This window comes from Benincasa hispida, chromosome 1 (assembly GCF_009727055.1).
Source record: "Benincasa hispida cultivar B227 chromosome 1, ASM972705v1, whole genome shotgun sequence".
NCBI lineage: Eukaryota > Viridiplantae > Streptophyta > Magnoliopsida > Cucurbitales > Cucurbitaceae > Benincasa > Benincasa hispida.
Genome location: NC_052349.1, coordinates 87,778,806 through 87,804,612, shown reverse-complemented (window position 1 = coordinate 87,804,612; position 25,807 = coordinate 87,778,806). Strand labels below are relative to the sequence as shown.

At 29.2% G+C, this 25,807-nt stretch overlaps 1 protein-coding gene across 1 annotated transcript; it reads left to right on the top strand.

Moving 5' to 3' along the window:
- The first annotated feature begins 17,493 nt into the window (after positions 1-17,493).
- Positions 17,494-19,678, top strand: LOC120088254 (transcription factor MYB62-like). The gene is made up of 3 exons (XM_039045409.1): positions 17,494-17,753; positions 17,843-17,972; positions 18,875-19,678. The coding sequence occupies exons 1-3, from the start codon at positions 17,531-17,533 to the stop codon at positions 19,377-19,379; spliced, it is 858 nt and encodes a 285-aa protein (XP_038901337.1). The 5' UTR covers positions 17,494-17,530; the 3' UTR covers positions 19,380-19,678.
- Positions 19,679-25,807: the final 6,129 nt, after the last annotated feature.

Here is a 25,807-nt window from a genome sequence, read left to right as displayed (position 1 = left end):
ACTAAAAATATCATAGTTATAATTTAAAGTTTTAAATAGTATTTAATTGCCTAAAAAATGTTCAATGCAAATACTTGATATAATATATACAAATATTTCATTTTCTAAGACTACAATATAATAAGCAAAGCAAAAACAGATTCATCAATTAAATTATTTATGCTATAACTACATCCAAGATTTTCAAATGTACCCATAATCAACGTGTAATATAAATAATATTTTATGTCATAAGAAAAATAAAATAGTATTATAAAAATAACTTAATTTTATTTGTCCCTTTAGGCTCTTTTTAAATCTATCTTACCCTTTTGTAGTTTTCTTCGTTTTCCAGTTTTTTTTGTCAAAAATGTATTTAATTATCTGTAATTTTCTCTCTCTCGTCCATGCATTAGTTTGATATGTTTGATATAACTAATACATGTTTTTTAAATTATCGATATTTTTTTTAATCTAAAATCTTTCTTCATCTTAAGATAAAACATTGTTTCACACTCTAAAATTTTTTATGTTAGACTCTTGTATCTCCTTTACATTTGAAAATTTTAATAACCTTTTTATCTTCAAAATATTTACTTTTTCTTTATATTCTTTTATGAATATTTTCTAAATTCTATTTTATAGATTTAAATTTTAGAAAGAAATTCGAAAACTCCATTTGTATCTGTTCAACTAAATTTTTATTTCTAAATTCATTTTACTAAGTTTTTATTCTTTTCTCTAACTTATTAGATCATGAACAAAGAAATTTAGTGAACAAATCTAACTGTGTGGATGAAATCCTCTCAGATAATGAACAAAGAAATTTAGTGAGCCTTATCTGTGCTCTATCTGGGTTGATAAGAGCAAGTATGATCCATGGAGTTGACCTGAGATGAACAAGATGTGCCTCAGGTTAGAAAAGCAAGTTGACTCGGGATGAAGTGACGTATCTCGAGATGAAGAGCAAGTGACCAAGATGAACGGGAGGTGCTTTGGGATTTAGAGCAAGCTCTCATGGTTGGAAGTGAAACGGATTTGTTTGAGGGGAGGCTCAATGTGGTACTTTGTTCAAGGGGAGGATTGTTAGGAGTGCGAACAAAATCCCACATTGGTTAGAGAAAGAAGTGATCATGGGTATATAAGTGAGAATAACTATCTTCATTGGTAGGAGGCTTTTTGGGGTGATTCCAAAATATTCAACCCCTTACGGTGTCGTTTATTTCCCGAAAAGGACTATGAAACAAAAGTAAAATTTGTATATACCCGAACTACTCAACAAATCGAAAACTTTTTTTCATCATCCAAAATAAAACGAAAAACTATCCTAATGATACTGAAAACATAAATGACACTTTTTTTTTACCTAAAATCGAAGACGATCACTTGCACGCGTGCGACTCCTCGTCCGTCAGAGCTCGTAGCATTGCAACACTACCCATTTTGTCTTACAGTGTTGGACGAGCGTCAGGCCAGGCCAACCCACAAGCGTTGCGACGCTGAAACAAGGGCATTTCAGACTTTTTGACACCTTTGAAGCCCGAAAGCTCACATCATCTCCAAAATAGGGAAATAAACACGTAAAATCTGATAACGAGCCCGAATTAAGCTAGGAACAATAGCTTTTTTTAGAGCTATCAAACACCCCCAACTTAATTCTTGCTCATCCCGAGCAAGGTAGAAACACATAAAATAGAATATAAATCAATCAAATATATGCTAGCTTAATTCGCAATGTTGTTGCTCCAATCTCAACAATCAAATCTAATGAAATTTGAGATCAAGAACGAAATTCAATTATGATCAATCAACGAAGCACAAGTTTAAGAATGATTCTTAATCTATTCATGCATAAGTGAGCCTAGAGTTTTGCTAGTTAAGCTTGCACAGCCCGAAAAAGTTTTAAAAGGTCCTCATCCTATTTTCCCCTACTCTGGTTCGATTATCAACCTCGGACATACCACACTTGCAAAAAAAGATGGCAATACTAAGATAAGGGTGCCTAAACACACACACACAAAACATAAAGGGAATTTATTTTACCTAGAGGGTTAGCTTTCACACCCCACCGTCGGGAACCTATCACTCTTTTCCTGCGGGCCCTAACTAGACATGTCGGAGGTAGCTCTTTTCACCTCTATCCATACACACACACACTTTTTTTCCTTGTTTTTTTGCAGGCACATCGACAAATGCCTCTTTTTTTTTAATTTTCAGAATTGCAACTAATTTGCTTTCCTTTCTTTTTCTTTTATTTTTTTATTTCATAGTAGGCCCTATTTTATCCATTTTATCTAGTTTTGTTCTAAAAAAAGTGTGGTCACTCCTAGGTCAAAGGTGGACTGGGGTGACAACAGAAGTATAAACCAGATGACCCAATTCTAAGCATGCAATACACTAATTTCGCAAAAGAAATGACTTAAAGATGCAAGAGGCAAGAAATTTTTTAAAATTTGGGCTAAAAATCATGATCATGCATTCCTAACGTTCTTTCATGCAAATTTCATCACAAGAAGAGTGCGTCATAAACTATCATGATAACAACACAACAGACAAGCAAATAAAGCAATTAAGTAAACAACATTGTCCGAGTATAGCGCTCAAGGACCCCAAGCTATATAAAAACTACCCAACAGGTACTCCACCCCCAACTTAATATATTGTCTAAAATGTATTTTAAACAAAGCTTAATAAAAATAAAGACAAGGGAATAGAAAACTTCCCTTGAAAATGAAGCGCACACAGGATGGTGGTGGTCGGGCATCTCTTTCTTACTTGATTAAGCTCTGGAGAAGCCAACAAAAAGAGAAAAAGAAAAGAAAAACTACAAAAGAAAACCTACAAAACAAACAAAAAGTTAGAAAAACTAAAACTAAAAATAACAAAAAATGAAAAATAAAAGAAAAGTAAAAATAAAAATAAAAACCGAGGACAAAATAAAATAGGAAGGGAAAAGAAAACTAGCCTCAGTTGGAGTCAGGAGAGTCTGGGTCTCTCTAAACACCGCTCTGAAATCCAATGTTATCGTTGAGGGAACTCTTATTCAAGAGAACCATTGAGCGGAAGCAAGATCATTCCAAACCCATTGTGAAAGAATAAAGCATTTACAAACATACAAGAACACTTATGCATCATCGAGTAAATTATAGCATGCTTTTCAATTAAAAACAAAGGGAATCAAGTAACATACCTTTGAAGAACTCCTCTTCAAGTGTTCCCTCGATCTACACTAGTCACGCGTCCATGCAAACTTGATCACGAGCACGAACGCAATGACTAGTGAAATCATGAACTATCTGATTCTCAAACCCAATCGAGTAATATTCGATCCTCGATCCTCGAACAGCAACATTCGACATTACCACTCGGTTACCTTGGTATTCTCGGTGTGAGAATTCAGGAGGTGTGGACTCTTTGTGAATTTGGTAGAGGGAAGGAGGATGTATACAATCGAGTAAGTGGGAGAAAGGTTTAAGTCTATCGTATAGACACTGGGTACTCAATCGTCTGGTAACGAGGAGCAATCGTCTAGTAAACTCGCTCGTCGTTCGCTCTCTCAAAGGGCTATCGTATAGCTCTTCTTTCACCCGATCAAATATGATGCGCTTGTAAAAAATGAAAACAAATTTCACTTATTTCTTCGGTTATTAAACTGAAAGAAACTTCCGACTTAACAATCGGTTAAGGAAAGAATAACCAACCAAACAATTATCTAATAATTGTTTTTATTATAAATAAATATAATAACTAACTTGTCATATTATATTTATAACCTATAGTTTTAATATTATATCATATGCAATATTTAAACCATAATTATTTTCTCCTTTATTTAATATAAATCATATTTAAATTAATTCCTCCAATTAATGTATCTAATACATCAAATCAATTATATCACATATAATTAAATTAATTTAATTATATCATATATAATCAAATTCCCTCTTGTTAATTTGAACACTTCAAACTAATCTAAAAACTGAATCTCAACTTAAATCCACTGAGCTACCAAGGAGACTTTATGGACCTGTAGCTTGAAGTTCCAACGGTACGTGAATAACTGACTAAACTTTTTAATTATGATATCCACCATCTGTTAACAGCCGGGCATTCCACTAAAGACCAACAGTTGCACTCTTCGCACTACAAATATATTTCTGTGTCCATTAGATATAACCAAACAACAATACGATGATCTTTCACAAATCGCTCATAAGTATAGCTAGACCAATTTACCATTTTGCCCCTGTAGTTATATCTAACTCTTTAAGTGCCACTGAATTCTCTAATGAACAATACATCATAGTCCTACTATGAGTGAACACTTCGTGGGCTATGAGAAAGTGTGGCGCCACATTGTTCAAGCCACGAAATCAGCTCTTAAGGGAGCAATATATCTACTTACCCCTACTTCGGGGAATAAGTGAATTCCATCTTGTGTAGCTGAGTTCCCAGCTCTCCAATCAAACAAATCCCCAAAGTGGTAGATGAGTCGGCAATCTGGCCACTCACATCCATGTAAATCAAATGACCGCCCTCATAAACAAGAGTTCCCAACTCACTTAGGATTAAGGTCATGTTACCTATGGTCATCCTAGTGAAATAAAGTCTCTGTCATGAACGGTGTTATATAACGAGATTAAACACTTTGTGGTCCGGTCTTATACAAACTCCTTTGTATAGGATACCCCGCTCGCATGTCTTCACATGAATGATCAGGATCAGACCATCTGTAGCACATCACAACACTTGTAACTATCTAAAAAGCGAGTCGTATCCGTAGTGTCACCAGGATAAGGTTTCCCTCTTATATCCATATACTACAGACCATTTAGATTATCACTTAAGGCGTGATTCACTTGTATGTCTCCACATACATGCTTAAATTATAACGACAACCAGGGATCTTAGTTTATTGGTTTGTGGTAAATTCAAATAAAACATCTTATGTTTCATAGACAACAGTGAAGAAAATATCTCATATTATTACATCACAAGCACTTGTTCATACAGGTGTTTACAAACTAGAGGACCCTATGAGAGTTTAGCCATCAACCCCAACAATATTTGTGTTATTTTAAAACTTAAATGTTGTTACAAGTTTATGGCGCCGTTGCCGGGGAACTGGTAATAGGGACATGGACTTGTAGCTTAGATTAAAATTTATGTCAACAAGTTTATGGCGCCATTGCCGGGGATTGGTTAACGGTTTATTGTTTGAGTATGTTTGTGGTGTTTTGCAGGACAGATCTCTTAGTAGTTTTTGTTAGTACTTGAAATTTTATATTATTATTATTTTATTAGTTTCAGTTAGATCTTTGATTAGATTTCTATAGTTTCAATTTTATCTGAATCTTAGATATCTTATTTATTTATTTGAATAAAAAAATTTACTCTTTTTTCATGTGTTTGAATTTACATGGTTATTCATTGTGTTAGGAGAACTACACATGAAAACAATCACAATGAGCAACAAGATCAAATTTGATAGATTCAAAAGATCTAAAACAAAGGTATTAGTATCATATATATCTCTAACCTTGAATTAGACAAGCATGCCAAAAAAACCAGTATTCATCAAAGATATTATTCTTGAGTTAGTTGATAATTTATATTATTATTCCATCTTTTAATTTCAGGTAAAAAAATTATAGTTTATACTACTCCTATCAAAAGTATTGTGCGAGAGATTTGATTGAATATTTTTTATCAATGATTTGAGATTTATATAAGGAATTTACACTAAAGGATGATTAACTAATTTCCTAAATCTATAGCCTTATATTAAATATATGCATAATACATAAATTAAGGCATAAATATGGCAACACCCTCCCTCAAACTCAAGGTGGTAGAGACAACATGAGTTTGTGAACGATGAACTGAAGCAACTGGATGACAGGAACTAAAGCAAACTTCTTAATCAAATCGTAGATCTAGGTGGGAAACAAAAACTCACAAAGAACTAAAAACACATAAAACTTCTAGGCTGTAAATAAGAACTCAGGAACTTCTGGGTTGGAAAAAGAGACTTACATAAAGAACTAAAACAGAACCTACGAACATCTGAGCTAAAAACAGAGATTAAAGATTTGAAAACAAAACCCACAAACCACCGATTTAAAATGAAATAGAGAACCCAAAGACTGATAAACTAAAAAACAGAGGTTGAAACCCATGAAAAGAACCAAAACTAAAACTGACTTTGCTGAACCAAACTAAATCAAATGAACCCAATTAAGCTAAGGAACTAAACCAATAGAATCAAATTGATTCGATTACATTAAACCGAACTGGTTTGGACAAATCAAACCAAAGGCCATACAAAATATGGGCGTGGTTTCCTTCTTCTTCCTCATATGAGGCTCACGGTGGAGGGCACTAGAGGGTGTAGTGGATGGGTTTGGGCGGCACGACGCAGATTAAGGCAGGGATAGTGGCAAATCGGAGCGAGGCGACGTGGCTTGGACGAAGCAGGGCGGAGAGGTGTGAATCTAGGCAAGGAGACAACAATATGGATCTAGACGGATGGAAAACCCACGAACGGATCTGGTACAAGTGGCGTTGATTTTCAAATCTGGATCTTGTTAGCGTGGCGTAGTTGATGGTGGATGTCGGTAGAACCATGATCGACGGGACGATTTGCACGATGGATCTAAATAAGGATGAGTATGGATTTACGAACGAATTTAAACAGAGATGAATGATTTTATTTTTATTTATTTTCAGCATAGAAGTTTGAATAAGGTAGCGTGGTCGGCGTCGGGCTTCAGATCTAGTGCGCGGATCTGAAATATGGGCAAGATAGAGAAACCCTCGACCGGATCGAGCTGAACTTCACGAGCTGATAGTGATGCTTGATGGGACAAAGCAGTGCGGTGTGATCTAAAGTTGCGCAAGTTGGAGACCAGTGGCAGATTGAGGCAAGAGTGGCACAGCGTGGTTCACGTAAAGCTATGCAAGGTACTGGGACAAATTGGGATGGTCTACACGAATCTGGTCTATCTCCGTCAACGGAGATAGAGAGGCCATGGTTGAACAACATAATAAGAAAATATTTAGAGCTCTGATACCATGGGCAAGATATTTAATTAAATAAGTTCTATCAATTGATTTGAGGCTTACCTAAGAAATTTATACTCAACGTTGATTAACTCATTTCCTAATCTATAGTCTAAATACATAAATTAAGGCATAAATATGGCAACAAATATATTGATTCAAAATTTATGTCGCCATCTAAATTTATGTTTCAAGTGTTCCAAAGATTCTCAAATATGTACAACTCAGTTTAGATTTGTTGTTAATTAACATAAAATACATATGTATATAGTTTTGGCTATTAACTATTTTATTATTTTTAATTTTTATATCAGATATTTATTATTTAAACTTAATAAAATTTATATCAATTTGTTATTGAAATTTTACTAACAAATTTTTTTTCGCAAAGGTATTGTATGAAAGAAGGGGTAGGGGAATCGAGCCTCTAACCTCAATGTTGATAGTACAAACATAGTGTCAATTAAGTTATACTCATGTTGACTTCACCAACAAAATTCACGTTCTAAAGATCTTTAGTCACCTACATTTAAGGTTAGTTAGTGTATATAAATTAGAAAATCTTAAATAGAGTATATGGATGTTAAATATTTTTTTAATGATAAAATATTTTGATGAAAACATTCCAATTTTTAAAAACTTTGTCATTTGTTTTGAAATGGCTGCTTTTTCACTGGTTTTCCAATTATAAAAATATCCTTAAACTTGTCATTTATCTTAACATCTCTATATTCTCAAAAGTTGGATATTACTTGTATACTTTCGTAAATATTTCAAAAATACCTTTGAAAGTAGGCATTTTTTAGAATTTTGAATGAAAATTAAAATATGAAATGGTATGGCCATGACTTTGACTGAAATTTTAGATCATCACGTCATTTTGGTCATAGCCACATAATTTTAAGTTTCAAAAAAATTTAATATTTCGAAGGATATTTTGAAAATTATTATGTACTTTAAGGAGTAATATTGTAATTTTCTAAAATATAGAGGTACTTTCTAGGGGAAAAAAAGGATATTTATTGTAATTTTTCCAATTCCGAAAGATTTCTAATACAAAATAGTCTTGAGGTATCTTTTTAAAAAATTTAAGCATTAAATTTTGTAATTTCATAGTTTAAATAGTGAAAAGTCTTGTCAAGAGAAAAGAGAAGATTATTAAGAAAAACCAACCAACTAAAGGGGGAAAAACTTAGAATAAAATGCTAAGGCATCGTTTGGTTCGTGATTTATTTTCCTTTTTATGTTTTCAAAATTCGTGAGATACAATTCAAGAAAAACAATTAAGACGTGTTTGGTATACTTATTTTCAAAAATGATTTTACTTGTTTCCAAAAAAATGATTTTAAAAAATGATGCTTAAAATAGCTAAGTTTCAAAAATAATAAATTGTCATTTTCTTTGTTTTCAAAAATTATGAATACAAAGTACACTTAGTGCATTTATGTCAAACTACACAAGTTACAAATTGAATATTATAAATTTTTTCTTCAGAGTCGAAAAGTCTGTTTCTATCTACAAATTGTATCTCTTATCAATTTTTAGTGAAGAGTTTTTTTATCGTTAAATATATGAATGAATATGAATATACCACTAATTTAAATCGTGTAACATCTTATCAACATTAATCCTATAAATTTGTAAGATCTTTCTTTTCAATAAAGATTTTTTTTTTTACTTTATCTCGATAGGAAATTATTTATATTATTTTCTCATAAATAATTTTTTATTCTCTTACACATTTTATCACTTGAAATTTCCACAAGTCAAAATACTTTTCTCCATCATGTAATCTCTCCCACTATTTTTATTTCTCTTATTAACAAAAATTCATTATAATAACAAAACAATAAATTATTGCTTTTAATTATCTAGAATAATGAATTTTAACAACACAAATTAATTTTCTCTCGCATTTTTCAAATTCACAACCAAACACAAATTTTGAATTTTGAATTCAAATTTCAAAATTTTAATTTGGCAAATGTGTTTTCGGATATTGTAAAAAGAAGAATTTGTTTTTGTTTTCTACTAATTCTTTGTTTTCGAAAGCAAATTTCCGAATCACAAACAAATCGAGGCCTAAAAGTTATAAGTTCAAACATCAAAAGACTTACAACAAAAACATAGAAAATTGGGTGGAAGCATCTGTCTGGTCCAAAGCACTATCACGAATACTTTTTTGTCGTTCACTAATGTGTCCTTATCTTTATTTGAAAAACATATCGTAATAAATTATGAGTATAAAAATGCTCAGTAAGTAACTCTATTATCAAGGTCAGGCTATGCAATTACACATAGTGAATGCTTTATGGTTAGTGGGACATGCACTGCAACTGGTCTTGGATGGTCATCTAAGTGAATAATTTGTTTCATCCTATCATGCATATCTGGTGGCCCAGAGGCGCACAATCATACGTGGTAGTGAACCCACTGGCTCACGGTCATGACATGGGAATGAACCCATAGGTTCATAGTATCATAACATGGAAGTGAATTCGTCGATTCACGGTATCATAATATGGGAGTGAACTAGTAGGTTCACGATATCATAACCTGAAAGTGATAGGATGGTAAATTTCTACTGGTTATCTAACATGCAACATACATATCATCAAAGGTCCCATATCACAAATCATAACATACCATATAGTTCTAACATACTCATAATCTTTGTTCCTTTCATGAATCATAGAAAATACTCAACCCAAATCATGCTTCTAAAATCCATTAAATAACTTAGTATTTCTAAAGTAGGGCGCCTGGTACAAATGCATTCCAATAATAGCATTACTTACCTCAAAATTAAGCTCAAGTAACAAGCAAATTAACCTTCCTCCTAACTTAGATAAACTTGGATCAAGCCCCCAACACAAAACATAAACAAACTTAATTCCAATTTTAGGGAACTCATTCCAAAACACACATTTAACTTACCAAAGCTCCAAATTACTTATCCAATACATGTTTTGACTCAAAACCACTTCGAACTTCAATCAAGCAATCCAACCTGAACATAGATCACAATTAAGATTTAGTAACTTAATCTTCAACAATTATTTTTAGTCCAAAAGGGCACAAAGCATTAAACTTACCAAAATCCACCAAGAACCACCTTAAAAAATGTTGGATGGCCTACTTTCGATTTCTAAATTCCTCCAAACATCGAGTTTAAAGCTCAAACATGTTGGGTAAACATAATCTTAGATCAATACTTAAGAAGTCATCAACACCACCCAAAACTCAACAACGAAATACCTATAAAATCTGACCAAAATCTGAAGAGACACAACGGTTCACGGAAGCGGCACCCAATGGGAAGTGGCAACTGGCAGCTGGCAGCACGAGTAGATTTGGAAGGGGCGTGCGGCTAGTTGGGTGACGATTTGCAGTTCGACGTCTATCTCTTGATCTAATGACTAACATAATGGTTATGCTAATGTCTTTTTTTTTTTTTTTCCTAATCCTAAGTTCATTAATAATAATTACAAAATTTTCCACTCCAACGTCGAGCTATTTCGATTGATTTCTCAAAATAATTACAAAATTTTCCACTTCTAGATTTGTTTTTCATTATTAATTTGAAAGAGTTATGGTGAATTAATAAGTAAAAATATCAAAATAAATACAATTCAACAACAATTGATATGACTAAAAATGAGAGGTATGAATTCACCTACACAGTTGTAAAAAAGAAAAAAGAAAAAAAGGTAAAAATGATGAACTAATAAAAAGACAGAGTTCCTTTGTGGTCATTTCCGTTAAATTGTCTTTATGGGCGGTATCTATTTATGATCTCTACTTGGGCCACTATTGGGCTTGGACTTTTTTATCTACCTACATTAAAGTCAAATTCATCATCCGGGAGACAGAAGGGTATTTCACCTTTCGTTGTATGCTTACGAATATAAATCGGAGATGTTACTTTGAGATGCAATAATAAAAAAAGAATCGGAGCATATGGCAAATTTTAAGATTTGATTTTGAAAAATGGTAAAATTAATAAATAATAAGATTTACGGTAACTCACATGACATGTACACAGTCACAAATTTTTAAATACCAATTTTATCCTTATCTAGTTCGTAGTTTTTGTTATTGACGTAAACAATATGGAGTTCTGTATACACGTAATTGCAGATGCCTTAGTTCTCCACTTCTTCAAAATAGTGATTTTTCTTACCTAGTTAACATTTTAATGCATAATTTATTATTAATTTAGATCATGTTTAACCATTTTTCGAAATAATCTCACTTGACTTGAATATTCATATTTTTCTACTAAATTTATATTTTAAATATCCTTATATTATCAATTTTCATTTATTTAATCAAATTTTAAATTTGTTCAAATGTTTGAATTGTTTTTCGTTATTTTATACCTATTCTTAATAAATTAACTATATATTTTTCCATATTTTTTTAGGTTTAAATTGTTTTGTATACGTTATTGGATTCAATTATACATATTTAATACAATGCAAATGTAAAGCTTTATTTATAACCAACATATAAATATGGTATAAGTTGAGGGCTTAATTAATAACCCGGATATAAATACAATGTAATTTGAGAGATTAATCCATAACCAAATTAATCATATTATAATCTAACATATCCAATTTCAAAACTGAAAATAAGCATCATTTCCTAATTTTCGTCCTCTTTTAAAATTTGAATTTATTTTTAATGTTCAAGTTAGATTTTGATAACTATTTCACGAATTGATTTAAAATAAATCAAAGTCTTCCTTATTTTTTTCTCATCTAATTGATTCAAATTGGCTATATGTTTTTATTTGATTTAACCATTTTTTGAAAATATTCATAATCAATTTATCTTTGATTTGTTTATCACCATTTTTTTTTCGAAAATATTCATAATCAATCTATCTTTAATTTGTTTATCACAATTTTGATTTTAATTTATAATATATCTTTAGATTTTGCGTTATTTTATTGTTTTAGATTTGGATTAATTTTTTTTTATCCTAATTAGGATTTTACTTAATATTCTATATATATTATCATCTAACAAACTGTATGATTCATTTAAGTTTTATCATTTTTTGTATTTTTTAATCACCCTTTATTTATTATATCATTAATTTATCTTTTTAACAAACAAATAAGTAATCATTTTTGCAATCTTGGTGTTTTCGTTATACCTCTACAACGAGTTAGGTTTCTTTCTTACGTTTTGTAGTTGATGGAGTTATAAATACACTTGTTGAAACTTAAATGAAAATGGAGCAGTATAATTGTAAATAAACAAAGATCTTCCTGATTTTCTCCTCAAATTATATTTGAATTTATATTTTATTATCACATTAAATTTTATCTAACTATTTATCGAATTAATCACAATAAACAAAAATTTTCTGATTTTTTTTCAATTTATATTTTATTATCAAATTTGATTTTATCCAACTAACTTTCGATTTATTTAAATGTTTGTTACAATTCAATTGTATCTAAATATTTTTTCACTATATCAAATTAATTTGATCTTTTGTTTTCGTTCATAGTTTCGATGTTTTCAATTTTTCATATAAAAACACGTAAAAATAACTTGTACTTAAAAAGAAACACATAAATGAGAATTAAATTTTAAATATTTGAAATATGTGCAATGTATTTTTTGTTCAGTTTATTATTAATATTGTCATCATCATATTATTATTATTATTATTATTAAAACAAGATAACAAAAAACCCTAAATCTCATCCTCTTCATCTTCTGCACTTAGCCACCTTCGAAATCTCTTTTCTGATGTTTAGGATTGTTGGTTCAGCAACCCTTTCTTGAGTTCCATCGTCTTGGCTAGCTTTTGATGACCATCTTCGCCAGATCGCGCAATCGTTTTTGCTCGCACACATGTTTCATGTTTTTGGTTATACTTTGAACATCATTTTCAACAATGACGTTCTAGTATTATTAGTGTTTAAAGATGGCTTTCAAGATTTTATGAGCAAAATGGTCACATGGAATGAAGACGATTAAACTCTCTACAACTGGTTTGATGTCAAACGCAATCATATTTTCAATAGTCACATCGTTCTGAAGTTGCAATTCCTTCAAATACTCACTTGCCATCAACTTTACTAATATAATTAACTTTGCTTTTTCCCACCTTGGAGGCAGTCCATTGTTGTAGACATCTATAAATTTCTAATGACCCCATCGCCTAGTCATCATCTTCCCTCACATACATGCATTCTATAGATAGCTAGAAGCGACCATATTGGGTTATTTTTTATTTTTGCTATTTCTGAAGTCTTTAGATGTGGTGTATTTGTGGTTCTAGAATGTTTAGTAGAGTCTATTTGTGGTATTCATGTTGCATTTGAAGCGATGTATTTTTGCATTATCGTTTATGCTTAATTTTGTTGTTTTAGGGTAGTTGTGTCCTTTACCAATTAGTGTTTTCTATTATATAAATTTATTTTGCTATTTTTATAAGTTTGAAACATTTTTACCATTTTTCCAAATGAAACTTCAAAATTTGTTATTTCTCTTCCCAGTCCTAAAAAAAATAATCACAATTTTATCAAATAAAAATCATAGATATATATTGATAAAACCATACTTGGATCCATATTTTGACTCGTATTATTAGATATTTGTATTATCATTTTCAGACTCGAAATTATAATGGTTAAGTAAATAGGTTCCGGTCATTTTTGTTTTGAAAATTGTTTTTGAACTTTTTGGTATAGATGGTAAAATTATGAGGACAATGTTTTTAATTTTTTCAGTAAATCTTAGATCTAATTTTTTTTTTATTATGTAATTACATTTAAGAAAGATAAAACCTTTTGTTGATGTCAAATTTTGGATAAGAGAAATGTACTCGACATTCACGTGACAACAACATAAATTTGTTTAAAGGGGAGAAAAATGTGGCTTGCAAAATAGAAAACCTACACACTAGTATAGCGTTTTCCATACACACTACGATGCCTACTCAATAGTGAAAGAATATAGAAGCTAAGGAGGGAGTAAGACTCGACATAACTTATATGAAGTTATAATGATGTCTTTATAGACAAAGTTGAACTTGGTTGTTTCCTAGAGTTTCATAGTTGTCTTAGGTTAATTAAATAACCCCACGGGTCAAGGGGTGTGTCTGGTTTCGTGTTTGGCTAGGATCGTCCTCAGTCTTGATCGAGGTCGAGCATCTTCGTTAGACCATATTTCGAATCTAAAATGATCTCTTGGACGCATGGCTTATTGGGTATTTGGCAAGGCTCAATGACGAACCCAAGCCATCCTCCTTTTTCTATGTCCATTTTGGTCTTTAGTTGCCACTCTAAGCCTATATCATACTTATTCTTGACTTTGTCGTTTCCAAATGTTAATTATATCATTCGGTCCAAATCACATATGACGTTTTTCATACCTGTATTGTTTCAAATTATAAGGTTTTTCACTTTTATTATAATTAAAATGAGCACAATATAATATATTACAGATAATTAAATATTGTAAAATTTATTAATGAAATTAAAACGTAGAACATGTTCATATAGTTTTTATTTTACCAAAGATTTAGTCAACTTTTTATCTGATTCCCCTCTTTTGGACTGGACCTCTTGCATGGCGCCCCCTCGTGGGCTTGTTTCTCGGGTTGGCCTCGTGGCATGAGTTTCGGCCCATGCTTCCTCTCTTCCTTAGACATAGCTTTTTGTTGGGCTTTTCCCTTTAGCCCAAGGTGTTGTTGTTTCCTCTGTTATTTAGGGCTAATAAGGAGAATGACGGATTTAATTTTTTATTTATAAAAATAGAAAATCAACATTTCATTTGTAAATTTGACAAAACGAATTAAAAATAAAAAATAAACAAATTTATAAAAGTTTAAACTGCTTCAACTATACAAATGAGATTGTAATTGATTTATTAAGAAATATTCGTAATTACACTGTAATTAAAACAAACATTTAAAGATTATCAGTTGGCCATGCTCTGAATGCCACACCGTCCTCTTCTCCAACCAAGTTGCCACCATTTTCCTCTCCAAAATTGTCCTCCACCAAGAGTGGCGATACCTCCGACTTGAATCCTACCTTCATCCTTGCTGATAAAAGAAACGTGCAAATGAAAAAATTAGCTATACTGTAATTCCGATGAGAGTTTTGTAGTCATAAAAGGCGTTTTAAAAGTTTTTGGGGCTATACTTCCAATGAGATATTTATATGACCTACATATATACTATAATTAGTCTCCAAACTACATTCAATAAATACACTAAACTTAAAAACAAATACACTACAATTGAAAATCAATTAACCAAACCATCTAAATTGTTTTTTAACTTACCCAAAATTTTATAACAATACTTTTTCCTGTTCTAGACCCAAAATACTAGTTTAAAAAGTGAGAGTTGAACTAATAAAAACTTTATCTAATAATTGCATTCATGAAGAAAGAAATCGACTTTGGACTGGATTATGAAAATCTCAATTAAAAATCGTCAAGTGAAATTACTAACCAATTATGGTTATGGTGTGGCGTTGAAGTCAATTGTGGAGATCTCATGAATAGAAGAGAAACAAACAATATTCAATGATGGTACATGATCGAATTTGTCAAGGTTGATTTAAGCTCCCCAAGGCAAACAGGTTAATACCAACACCGTCCATATGCTTGGCCTACTTTTTCACAATGGCTGGTTAGGAAGAGCCTTTCATTTATGCACCAGCAGATTTGATTGATTAAGTCAAGCCTCTAAAGTAGACTTCTCATCGATTGAGAACAAGAAATAAAATAGGTAAAAAAAGATTAAAATTGAAAAAAATGTGTTCGAAGTAACAAAAACTTCAATAAATCGGAAGTCATGATAGTGGTTGTTTTCATCTCACTTTGAACAAAACTCTTAATTGTTGAACAACCATAACAAGAAAATCTTCGGTATAGAGGATGAAAAAAACTAGGACTACGTGTTGTATTCTAAAATTTTATGTTTGAAATAAAATAATGATAAATATAACGTTCAAAATAATTTTAAACACGAAAATCTTGATTAAGATTAATAGAAAGTATAATAAAAATAATAAATCTCAATTAATAATGAATATACAATGATTTTTTAAATTTCAAAATAAAATTTGAAAATTAGTTGATATACAAGATTCAAAAATTCAAAAATAACTATTAAATTGCAAGATTTATGACAAATTTTCCACATGAAATGATGATCTTAGTTGAGTTGAAAGTTTGATAGGATATATAGTTGCATAATTAATTACAATCTCATTAATAAAGATGTCGACTTAATAACCCTGCAATTAAAAAGGACGATGAAGGCATTTTAGGATTTTAGAAATTTGAGTGTTTTGCTATAATTCAAAAGGATTCTGCCTTTTGCTATTTTTCTAAATGATAGTGTAATTATTGCTATATAACTAATTGTTCTTTGTTGTTTGATCCAAATTAGCCCACAACAAAAATATATTCTTAAATTACAATAATGGCTTAAAAAGACAAGTCAATATGTCCCTAGCTTAACAATTGAAGACTTATTTCTTTGGAGAAGTTGGAGTTTCAAATTTTTTATTAGTAAACTCGTCTTACACAAAACTTTTTTTTTTTTTTTTTTGGGTTAAAAAAAACATTAAAAAAGAAAAATAAAACAAGAGTTATCTAAAATTGATCGACCAAATAAGTACAACAAATGTGGATCAATATAAGCTAGGTTTTGAACTTCCTAATTAAAAAAAAATGAGTGTCAATTAGGCAATATTCTTGTTGATAAAGTTATGGCATCAGAATTTAAACATTATCCTATAGCTTAACTTATTGCAAATTATGAGAGTAAAAAACGATGAGAGAATAATCTGTCCAACAAGGCAACAACTAGTAATTAAAAAAATAAAATAAAATAGCTATCATATCTGATAAAATGGACGACATTACGACTTAAAAAGACCTACAAAGATTAAATATTTGTAGAAAGAAGAATTCATTTAGGCTTTTTCCTTGACCACAAATGGAACCGCCAACACAAGTTAAACACACAACCTATTGTAATTAATCAGTAATTTAATTCTGTCTATTAATCACCACAAACTAATTAAAATCCAAAATTATAAAAAGAAAAGAAAAGAAATTCAAATTCAAGCCTCTTCTTTTGACTTGGTAGTAATCAGATTCCATGTAGTTTTTGTTCTTAAAACTATTCAACACTTTTTGGGCTTCGTTTCACTTTCCTTAAAGCAAGCCCATGCACATGCAGTCTTTACAGTCATATCGTCATCATAAAATCTTCATCCTTAATTATATTCTAATCAATTCATAAACAAGATATATGTATTCAAGATAGAATTAAAAGAGATAATATAGTCAAGCATGGGAATTTAAGCACGTGAAAAATACTGCGCTTTTTTTTAGCCCTTCCTTAGCAGACTTGAAATAACTCATATTGTATTAAATTTTTGTTATTTATATAAATAGTAGAAGGGTGTGTGTGAAGAAATTGTGCTCTTCAATGGCTTCTCCTTGTAAAAACCGGAACCCGAGCGAGAGCCAGAGCCAGAGCCAGAACCAGAGCGAGAGTCAGAGCCAGAGCAGTAGCGGTTCATCTATTGTTATTGAAGATGATCAGAGTGAGGTTAGAAGAGGGCCATGGAGTGTTGACGAAGATTCTCTACTTATTCATTCTATCTCTGTACATGGTGAAGGGCGTTGGAATTTGCTTGCTATTCGTTCAGGTTCTTTTTTTTTTTTTTTTTTTGTAATAATTAAAAGATAAATTTGAATGTGTTTAATTAAAATTATTGTGGGGTTTATTTATTTAAAGGGCTTAGAAGGACAGGGAAGAGTTGCAGATTGAGATGGCTTAACTATCTAAAACCTGATGTGAAGAGAGGAAACCTTTCTCCTCAAGAACAGCTTTTAATTCTTGACCTTCATTCCAGATGGGGCAATAGGTAATTTTACTATATTTAATTCTTCATTTTATTATTGGTTTAACCTGATTTTCTCTCTCCAAATTTTTCTTTAAAAAATATTTAAAAAGGTTGAGCTAGGTTCAAAATAATTTGATTATTCTATACCGTTTGATAGGGCGGTGATTAATACTCTCTTTTCCTTATACATTACAAATAAAATTAAAAATTTTAATTTTTCTTTTAAAAAAATTAGACGCATAGCATATTGCTATTGGGTTTTGTCAGGCTTAGACAAAAAATGGTTACAGAAAAAAAAAAATAATATTATAATATCAACTCCTTCTAATCATAAAATAAATGATTAAATAATTTAATGACGTACTAAATAATGAATATAAAGAATTTAAATTCTTATTTTTTATTTGACATGTCATTAGAAAATTTTTCATATTATCACAATACTAAGAATTTTCTTCGAGCACAACTTTCTTGTCCGATTTATGTAACAAATTTCAAGCTTTATATTTAAAACCAATATTAATTGTACTTTATTAAGATGAGAGGAACAAACTTTTTTTCACCTAGCATTTCTTCTCCTCAAAGACTCTAATGAAGTTTTCTTTTTCTATTGAGAAATGATAATATTGTGTGAAACCACAATTAGATTGTGTAATATTTTCTCTATAATCTTAAAATATCAATGATTAGCACCTAGTCTTATACTTAGAACACACTGAAAAAATTAAAAAAAATATATTTTTTCAAAAAACAAAAATTATCATGTAGCAAATTTTTATTAGACAACTCCTTAAAATACACAGAGATAGATATAAGAGCACATAAATATTTTACGTCTTAAAATGATGAAAGTATTACATAATATATTTACGTCTCATTTTAGTGTATAAAATTGTTAATTTTATGTTATTTATTTCTGTTAGATGGTCAAAAATTGCACAACTATTACCGGGAAGAACAGATAATGAAATAAAAAATTATTGGAGAACAAGAGTGCAAAAACAAGCAAAGGTTCTCAACATCAACATCAACAGCCCAGAATTCAAAGACATTATCCATCGCTGTTGGATCCCCAGATTGCTCCACCAAATAAACGAATCTTCTTCTTCTTCTCCTCCTCCGCCGACCACGGCCGCGACAAGTCCAACCCCTCAACTTTCCGATTCAGACTCTGTGCCGGCAACCGATGGTAACCGTCGCCATTTCGACAAGGAGCGAAACAGCACCAGTTCGGAATCTATGGATATATCGCAGGTCTCCGATCCATTATCCGACGTCCCATCTTGGAACCACGGCGGCGGACAGACGACGGCGGCGAATTTTGATTACCCAATAGGCGATTCCGGGTTGCAATTAACGGATTGGATTGACGACGACGATTCTTTTGGCGGCTGCTTATGGAACTTTGACGGATTGTGGCAATTCTAATTGGAAACTAAACAGCTAATTGGGTTTTTTAAAAAAGATAAACGTAACGTCTTATTTTGTTTTTGTTTTTAATTTATTTCTGTGAAATATAACAAATATATTTTAACTTCCCAAATGTGTATTAATTTAAAATATTTGGTTGGTTAAGTATTTGTAATTGATTCTTTTTGTTAAATTATAAATTCATGATATGCAAATAGTATACACTTTTATAGTTTATAGCCTATTTTAAAACACATTTTTCTAAATTTTAAAGTTATGCTAATGTATATGGAAATTACTGAGATTTAATTTGCAAATTAAAATAGTGGGGGATGTCGATCTCTATGGACCTTATCTATGTGAAGATGAGTTTGATGAAAGCCATTTGATTGTGATGTTGACAGTGACATATATCATGAACAATTTTTGGATTATTATTCAAATACATTTGATATATAATATAAGGTCCTATCCAATAACTCAAAAAGTCTCAAAGTCAAAGCAACATCGCATTTTGGAATAAATTTTAGTGTTTCTTTACATGATGAATTTGGTAGGTTGCGTAGTTGGTCCTGTTGTTTTCGGTCTAAAATAAGTGTATTTGTATGAAATAATAATATCTAACAATGAATAAAAAGTAATAAACGTGCTTCCTTTTAAAAATAAAAAATAAAAAAGAGTAAGAATTAAACGTGCTTCCTTTTCAATATATATATATATATATATATTAAAAAGGAGTGAGAATTCAATTCTATCCTATGTCATATATTCATTATTAGATACTATTATTTCATACAAATTACACTTATTTTAAGACCTATTATTTTTCGTAGGTATTGATATTACATATTGATATAATAGTAGAAAAAATGTTAACTATAAATAACTAAATTAACAATAAAATAAATATTAAATGTAACTTAAATATTGTTATTTATTAAGTCAAAATATCACATATCAAAATTTAAGTTAACATTTTTATTCTTCATATCCATGAATAAAAGTTCGATTTATATGGAGTATATATCAGATTAGTTGGGTTTATGATTTCTCTAAAGAATAATATATTGGATTTTAACAAGTAAAACTATGTGAAATAAATTAGAATATTAATTGCCAGTTGCAAAGCCATGAGTCCATGATATAATTCATAAAATACATCTAGTGGGGTAATTGAAATAAAAAATATATAATTTAAAGTAATTAGAGATGTTACTTTTATTATCACACATCACATCAGAAGCTACAGTGATACATCACTCTTCATTAAAATGATGTTACATTCTAGTTTCATAACTTTTTTTCTTCTCTCATACTATTCAAAGCATCTATAAAGTTCTTTTTATAAAATTCTCCTTTCTAGTTTAAAAGAGAGAACTCTTTTTGCAATTTGTTTTCAAATTGACTACTTTCTCAGTCTTGGTATAGCTTGCATTTTAAGCAATTTTTTTACCTTTGACAAAAGTGTTGATTAACTTTATTAAATCTATAAATGTATGGTGTATAGAATGTAAATTATTTAATGAAGAATATTCTAGAGAAAACTATATAAAAATTACTAAATTCATAAGAATTGTCTGGCTTAATAAACAAAATTTGATCAATAATGTTATGTTTTGATTCTTAATGACATTTTATATTTACACGTGGTCAATACTTCTAATATTTTTCATGTAATTTCAATAACCCCCATTTCTATAAAATATATTGGGAAAATTACCTTTTAGTCTTCCGGTTTTAAAAAAAATATGTGTGTTTATTTTATTTATTTTTTTAAATGACTTTTTTAGTCATTAGATTTATAAAATAGATCAATTTAGTCTCTGAATTTTCAAAATTTAAATTTTTAGTCTATTGTTTTTTAAAAATAGGTTAAAAATGTTTCTCAAATAACTTTAAATTATTATTTTAAATAATTATATGATATTTCAAATTGGAAAATTATTTCAAATGGTAACACTATTGAAAATATTTACAAAATATGACAAAATTTAGAATTATCAATGATAGACATTGATAGACACTAATAGATACTAATAAACTTTTATCAGTGTCTATCCGTGATATTAATAGACATTGATAAAAGTCTATCAACGTCTATCATTGATAGTTCTAAAATTTTGCTATATCTTGTAAATATTTTGGTTTATTTTTCTATATTTAAAAACAACCATTTCAAATTAGAAGAATAATTTTTAAAAATCACATCTTCTCTAAAACGATTTTTTTAAATTTTAAATATCATATAACTATTTTTAAAAAATCAAACAAAAAATACTTCAAAGACTTTTTAAATCTATTTTTAAAAACTCAATAACTAAAAGAGTATATTTTAAAAAAACCCAAGTTTTGGCCAAAGATCAGTTTATAAACTTATTTTTATAAACTTACGATTAAAAAAGTACATTTTTAAAATTAGAGATCAAACATACCTATTTTTCAAAATTTGGGACTAAAATGGTAATTCTTTTAAATATATTACATTAAAAAAAAGTATTTAGTAATTCACATTATTTTAAATAAGAAAAATAGTCTACATTTTGTTTATATATTAGAAGTCCAGAAAAAATCTAAAACAGGTAATTGTCAAATTAGCAATAATATACTAATGTCACCAAGATGCAGCCTTTGGAGAAGTCTTATTTTAGTTAATTAAAAAGGAAAAACTTATCATTAGAATAGTTTATAAATTATACAAAATAAAATCTACAAAGAAACTAAGCAACACAGTCAAAACAAAGAAAGAAATAGCAGTAAAGTTGATTTTGAACAGATAGTTTGAAATTTCAATTGACATTCTATGAGGTCACAACAGACATTACATAATGCATGACATACTTAGGTTAGCATAAAATGCATATATTTAGTTATAAAGGGAAATATTTTGTTTTAAAAAATAATAACATATGGTCCAAAGTGACATAATATTAGAATTGGTGTGGAAGGCAAGTAGGTGTTAAGTAAAAGAGGAACGTGATGAAATTAAAGGTTAAATAATAAATCAAAGGAAAGTCAATAAGGAAAAGTCGGGAGATGACAGCGCCACCATCTTATTATTTAATTTTTTTCGTCCCAAGTGAATGGATTCATGGAATCGGGTGTCTTCCCTTTCTTTTTATCACCTCAAAAGGGAGAGAATTATTGGACTATGGATTAAAAAAAAAGATATATCAATATAGAATAGAAATGGAAACGACATTATAAAAAATATATATATAAAATAACATTTTCACCAATGAGACATGTCCCGTATGCATCGACTTGAGGAGATAAAAGTTATTCTAATATAACACAAAAACTCTATGGAAAATAATCTAAGTTATTCTAATATAACACAAAAACTCTATGGAAAATAATCTAAGCCATTTATTCCTATAAACACATAATTGTAGTTGCTTTAGGGAAAGTAAGTTCATTTTCCACTCACAAATTATCAACTTATTGCACTAATGTTTCAGTCTCTAGCTTAAGTATCGGAACGTGTGTGACAAATATCACACATGTGTATAAATCTTTTCTATTTTGTAGGCCACACATTCTTCTTTTTATAAAACAAATATACTATTATTATCATATGAAATTTATACTATTTTCTTTGTTCGAATTTTGACAACCAATGAAGTATTTATCTCTTATACATGCCTCATTAGAGTGTTCATGGATTGAGTTCAAAGAATTTTTAGACCCAACCCAATTGTTCGAATGGTATATTTTTTCCAACCCAAATAATCCTTATTAAAAAATGAACCCAACCTAACCCAACCATGAAATATTTGGATTGGGTTGATTCGAGTTAATCGGGTCCTTTATTTAAAATTTTGTTCTAAAGATAAGCAAAACATAAATATGTAAAAATCTAATTTAATTATTTTTATATATTGAATTATGATTTACAACTCAATTTCAATTTATATAGTGATTTTTTTTTCCTAAAATGCAAAGAAATTACTTTTAGGAGTTGTTGAAGAATAAATTATTCAAAAAATATTGGAATTAAATAAAATTAAAATCAAAATTATATAAATAATTGTGTTATAAGTAATAAAAAATATATTTTAATGTTAATAATAAATTCGGGTTTGTTCGAGTTGGTTTAGATTATATTAAATGAACCCATGAACCAACCCAACTCATAAAATTTTCATTTATTTGAACCCAACCCAATCAAAATGAGTTGATAACCCAACCCAAATTATACGAGTTGGATTAGATTGATCGATTTTTTTGGAACATCGGATTTTTTGAACACCCGTATGTCTCATAGAATAATTTCTTAAAATAAGAAGAAGAAGAAAAAAAAAAAAAGCTGCGTTTGTCTTTTCTTCTTTTTCCTCATTGGAATTTGATTGCCTTTGGTCTTATTACACGTGGTTCTATAGTTATCTTACTTTTTAATGTAATTTTTTGTGTTTTATTTGGGTAAGCTTTAAATTATCTTTTGTGTTTAAATTTTTTTAAAAAATACTGTCACATTTATGAGCCTATATCTATTTTTTTTTAAAAAAAAATCTATTAACTATTTATTTATACAATTTTATATTTTTTTATCTCGACATGATTCAAAATTCATACTACTCGATTAGACTCAAGAATATTTGTTTAAATCAATTTGGAACCATGTTTTTTAAGTTGGCTAACTAGAATTTTCTAGATTTAATTATAGGTAGTATTTTAAAGATAATAAAGGAGATTACATTGAATTTAACCAATAAAATGAACCAGCTTTCAAATTATTTATGTATGACAAGCCTAGCAGTAGACTAACCTAGATATGGTGGCTATACGCATACATTGATTGATTGATTGATTGATTGATTGATTGATTAATTAATTACATTGTAGTGGATATGAAGCCATCAATCATGATTAAAACTTAGGTTTCGTTTTAATAGTCGGTTTGACTAGTCAAGATTTGAGAAGTACCAAACTCATCGAAAATCTTCTTACTAACTAAATTGAATTTGGCTTTTCTAATAATTCCTAACACTACAAACTATATATTATATTAAAAAATAATAATAATGCAATTGCAACCGTTCAATTGCCATTAAAAGGAAGGTTTCGAATAATGCTGGTAGAATTTCATTTTAATGTTACAATGGATATAGAAACAAAAAAAAAGAAGATTAACATTTTCACATTTAATTCAATTTAGGTTAAAAGACACTTTTACCCCTAGATTCTATAAAAGTAATAATTTAGTCATTGAATTTTGATTTGTAATAATTTAGTCTATATACTTTCCATTTTTGTAACAATTTAGTCTCTGAGTTTTAGTATGTAACAATTTATTCTTTGTACTTTCATAATTATAACAATTTAGTTCCTAATGTGAAAAAACTCATCAATTTTATTATTTTATGATGTAGACTTTGTATTTTATAAAAATTTTGAGTCTCTAATTAATTTATGGGTTTATTTATGCAAGAAATCTCATTAAATCTTTACCCTAATTTCTACGATAGGAAACTAAACTGTACAATGACTAAACTATTATATAGTAAAGTTTATAGACTAAATTGTTATAAACCAAAATTTAGGAACTAAATTATCACCTTTATAAAAATTTAGGGACTAAAAGTGATTTTTAACCTTCAATTTAATATTTTAAACATTTTTATTTCTTTGGTTTTGTTCATGCTAATTTTATACACGTTGTGGGTTTTTTTTTTAATATTTTAATAGTAATATTTTTTAAAAAAGTTAGTATAACTATTAAAACATTAAATTAAAGATGGATTATTATTAATAAATTAAAGAAATATCTCACCAATTAAGTTTAGTTTTTTTTTCCGCTTGTCATATAACCTTTCTCCACCGATGTGTAAGTTAAAACTAAAGCATAATTATCAAAATAAAACGCTAATAAATCTTAGGTAAGCATAATTATCAAAATAAAACGCTACATAAATCTTAGGTAACATTACTTTGTAATTAATACAAAAATTTAATGTGGTAGGCTATTATAAACTACCACACTATAATCTATAAACTAAGAATAATGGAGTTGAAAAAGAAGAAAAAATACAATTTAAGAGAAGATACAAGATGTTTTATCCTTATAACGAACAACATATTACTTCTTTATACCGTTTTAAAGTGTAAAAAAAATTACAAAAATTTTAAATTTTAAAACTTTTGACATTCTATTTTTAGTTATGATTTAAAATAAATTATACTTTTTAACCCCTTTGGCCTTTATATTCAACCTTTATTAATTATAAAACTCATTTGAGAGAATTATTTTAAAATAGTTGCTTAACCAATTTAATACTTGTGACTAACTAAAAGGAATATGATAATAAAAGTGGAGATGAACATATGAGTATCTAATAAGAAATTTTGAAATAAATTAACTAATAAAATTAATATTTGAAATAAATCGACAAAACCTTTAGAATTCATCCTGAAATTAATAATTTTTAAAATATTTTTTTAGCGAGGAG

Coding starts and splice junctions, on each gene's coding strand:
- LOC120088254 (XM_039045409.1), top strand. CDS start 17,531: ATGGCTTCTCCTTGTAAAAACCGGAACCCGAGCGAGAGCCAGAGCCAG. Junction 17,754..17,842: donor TTTGCTTGCTATTCGTTCAG/GTTCTTTTTTTT, acceptor ATTTATTTAAAG/GGCTTAGAAGGACAGGGAAG. Junction 17,973..18,874: donor CATTCCAGATGGGGCAATAG/GTAATTTTACTA, acceptor TATTTCTGTTAG/ATGGTCAAAAATTGCACAAC.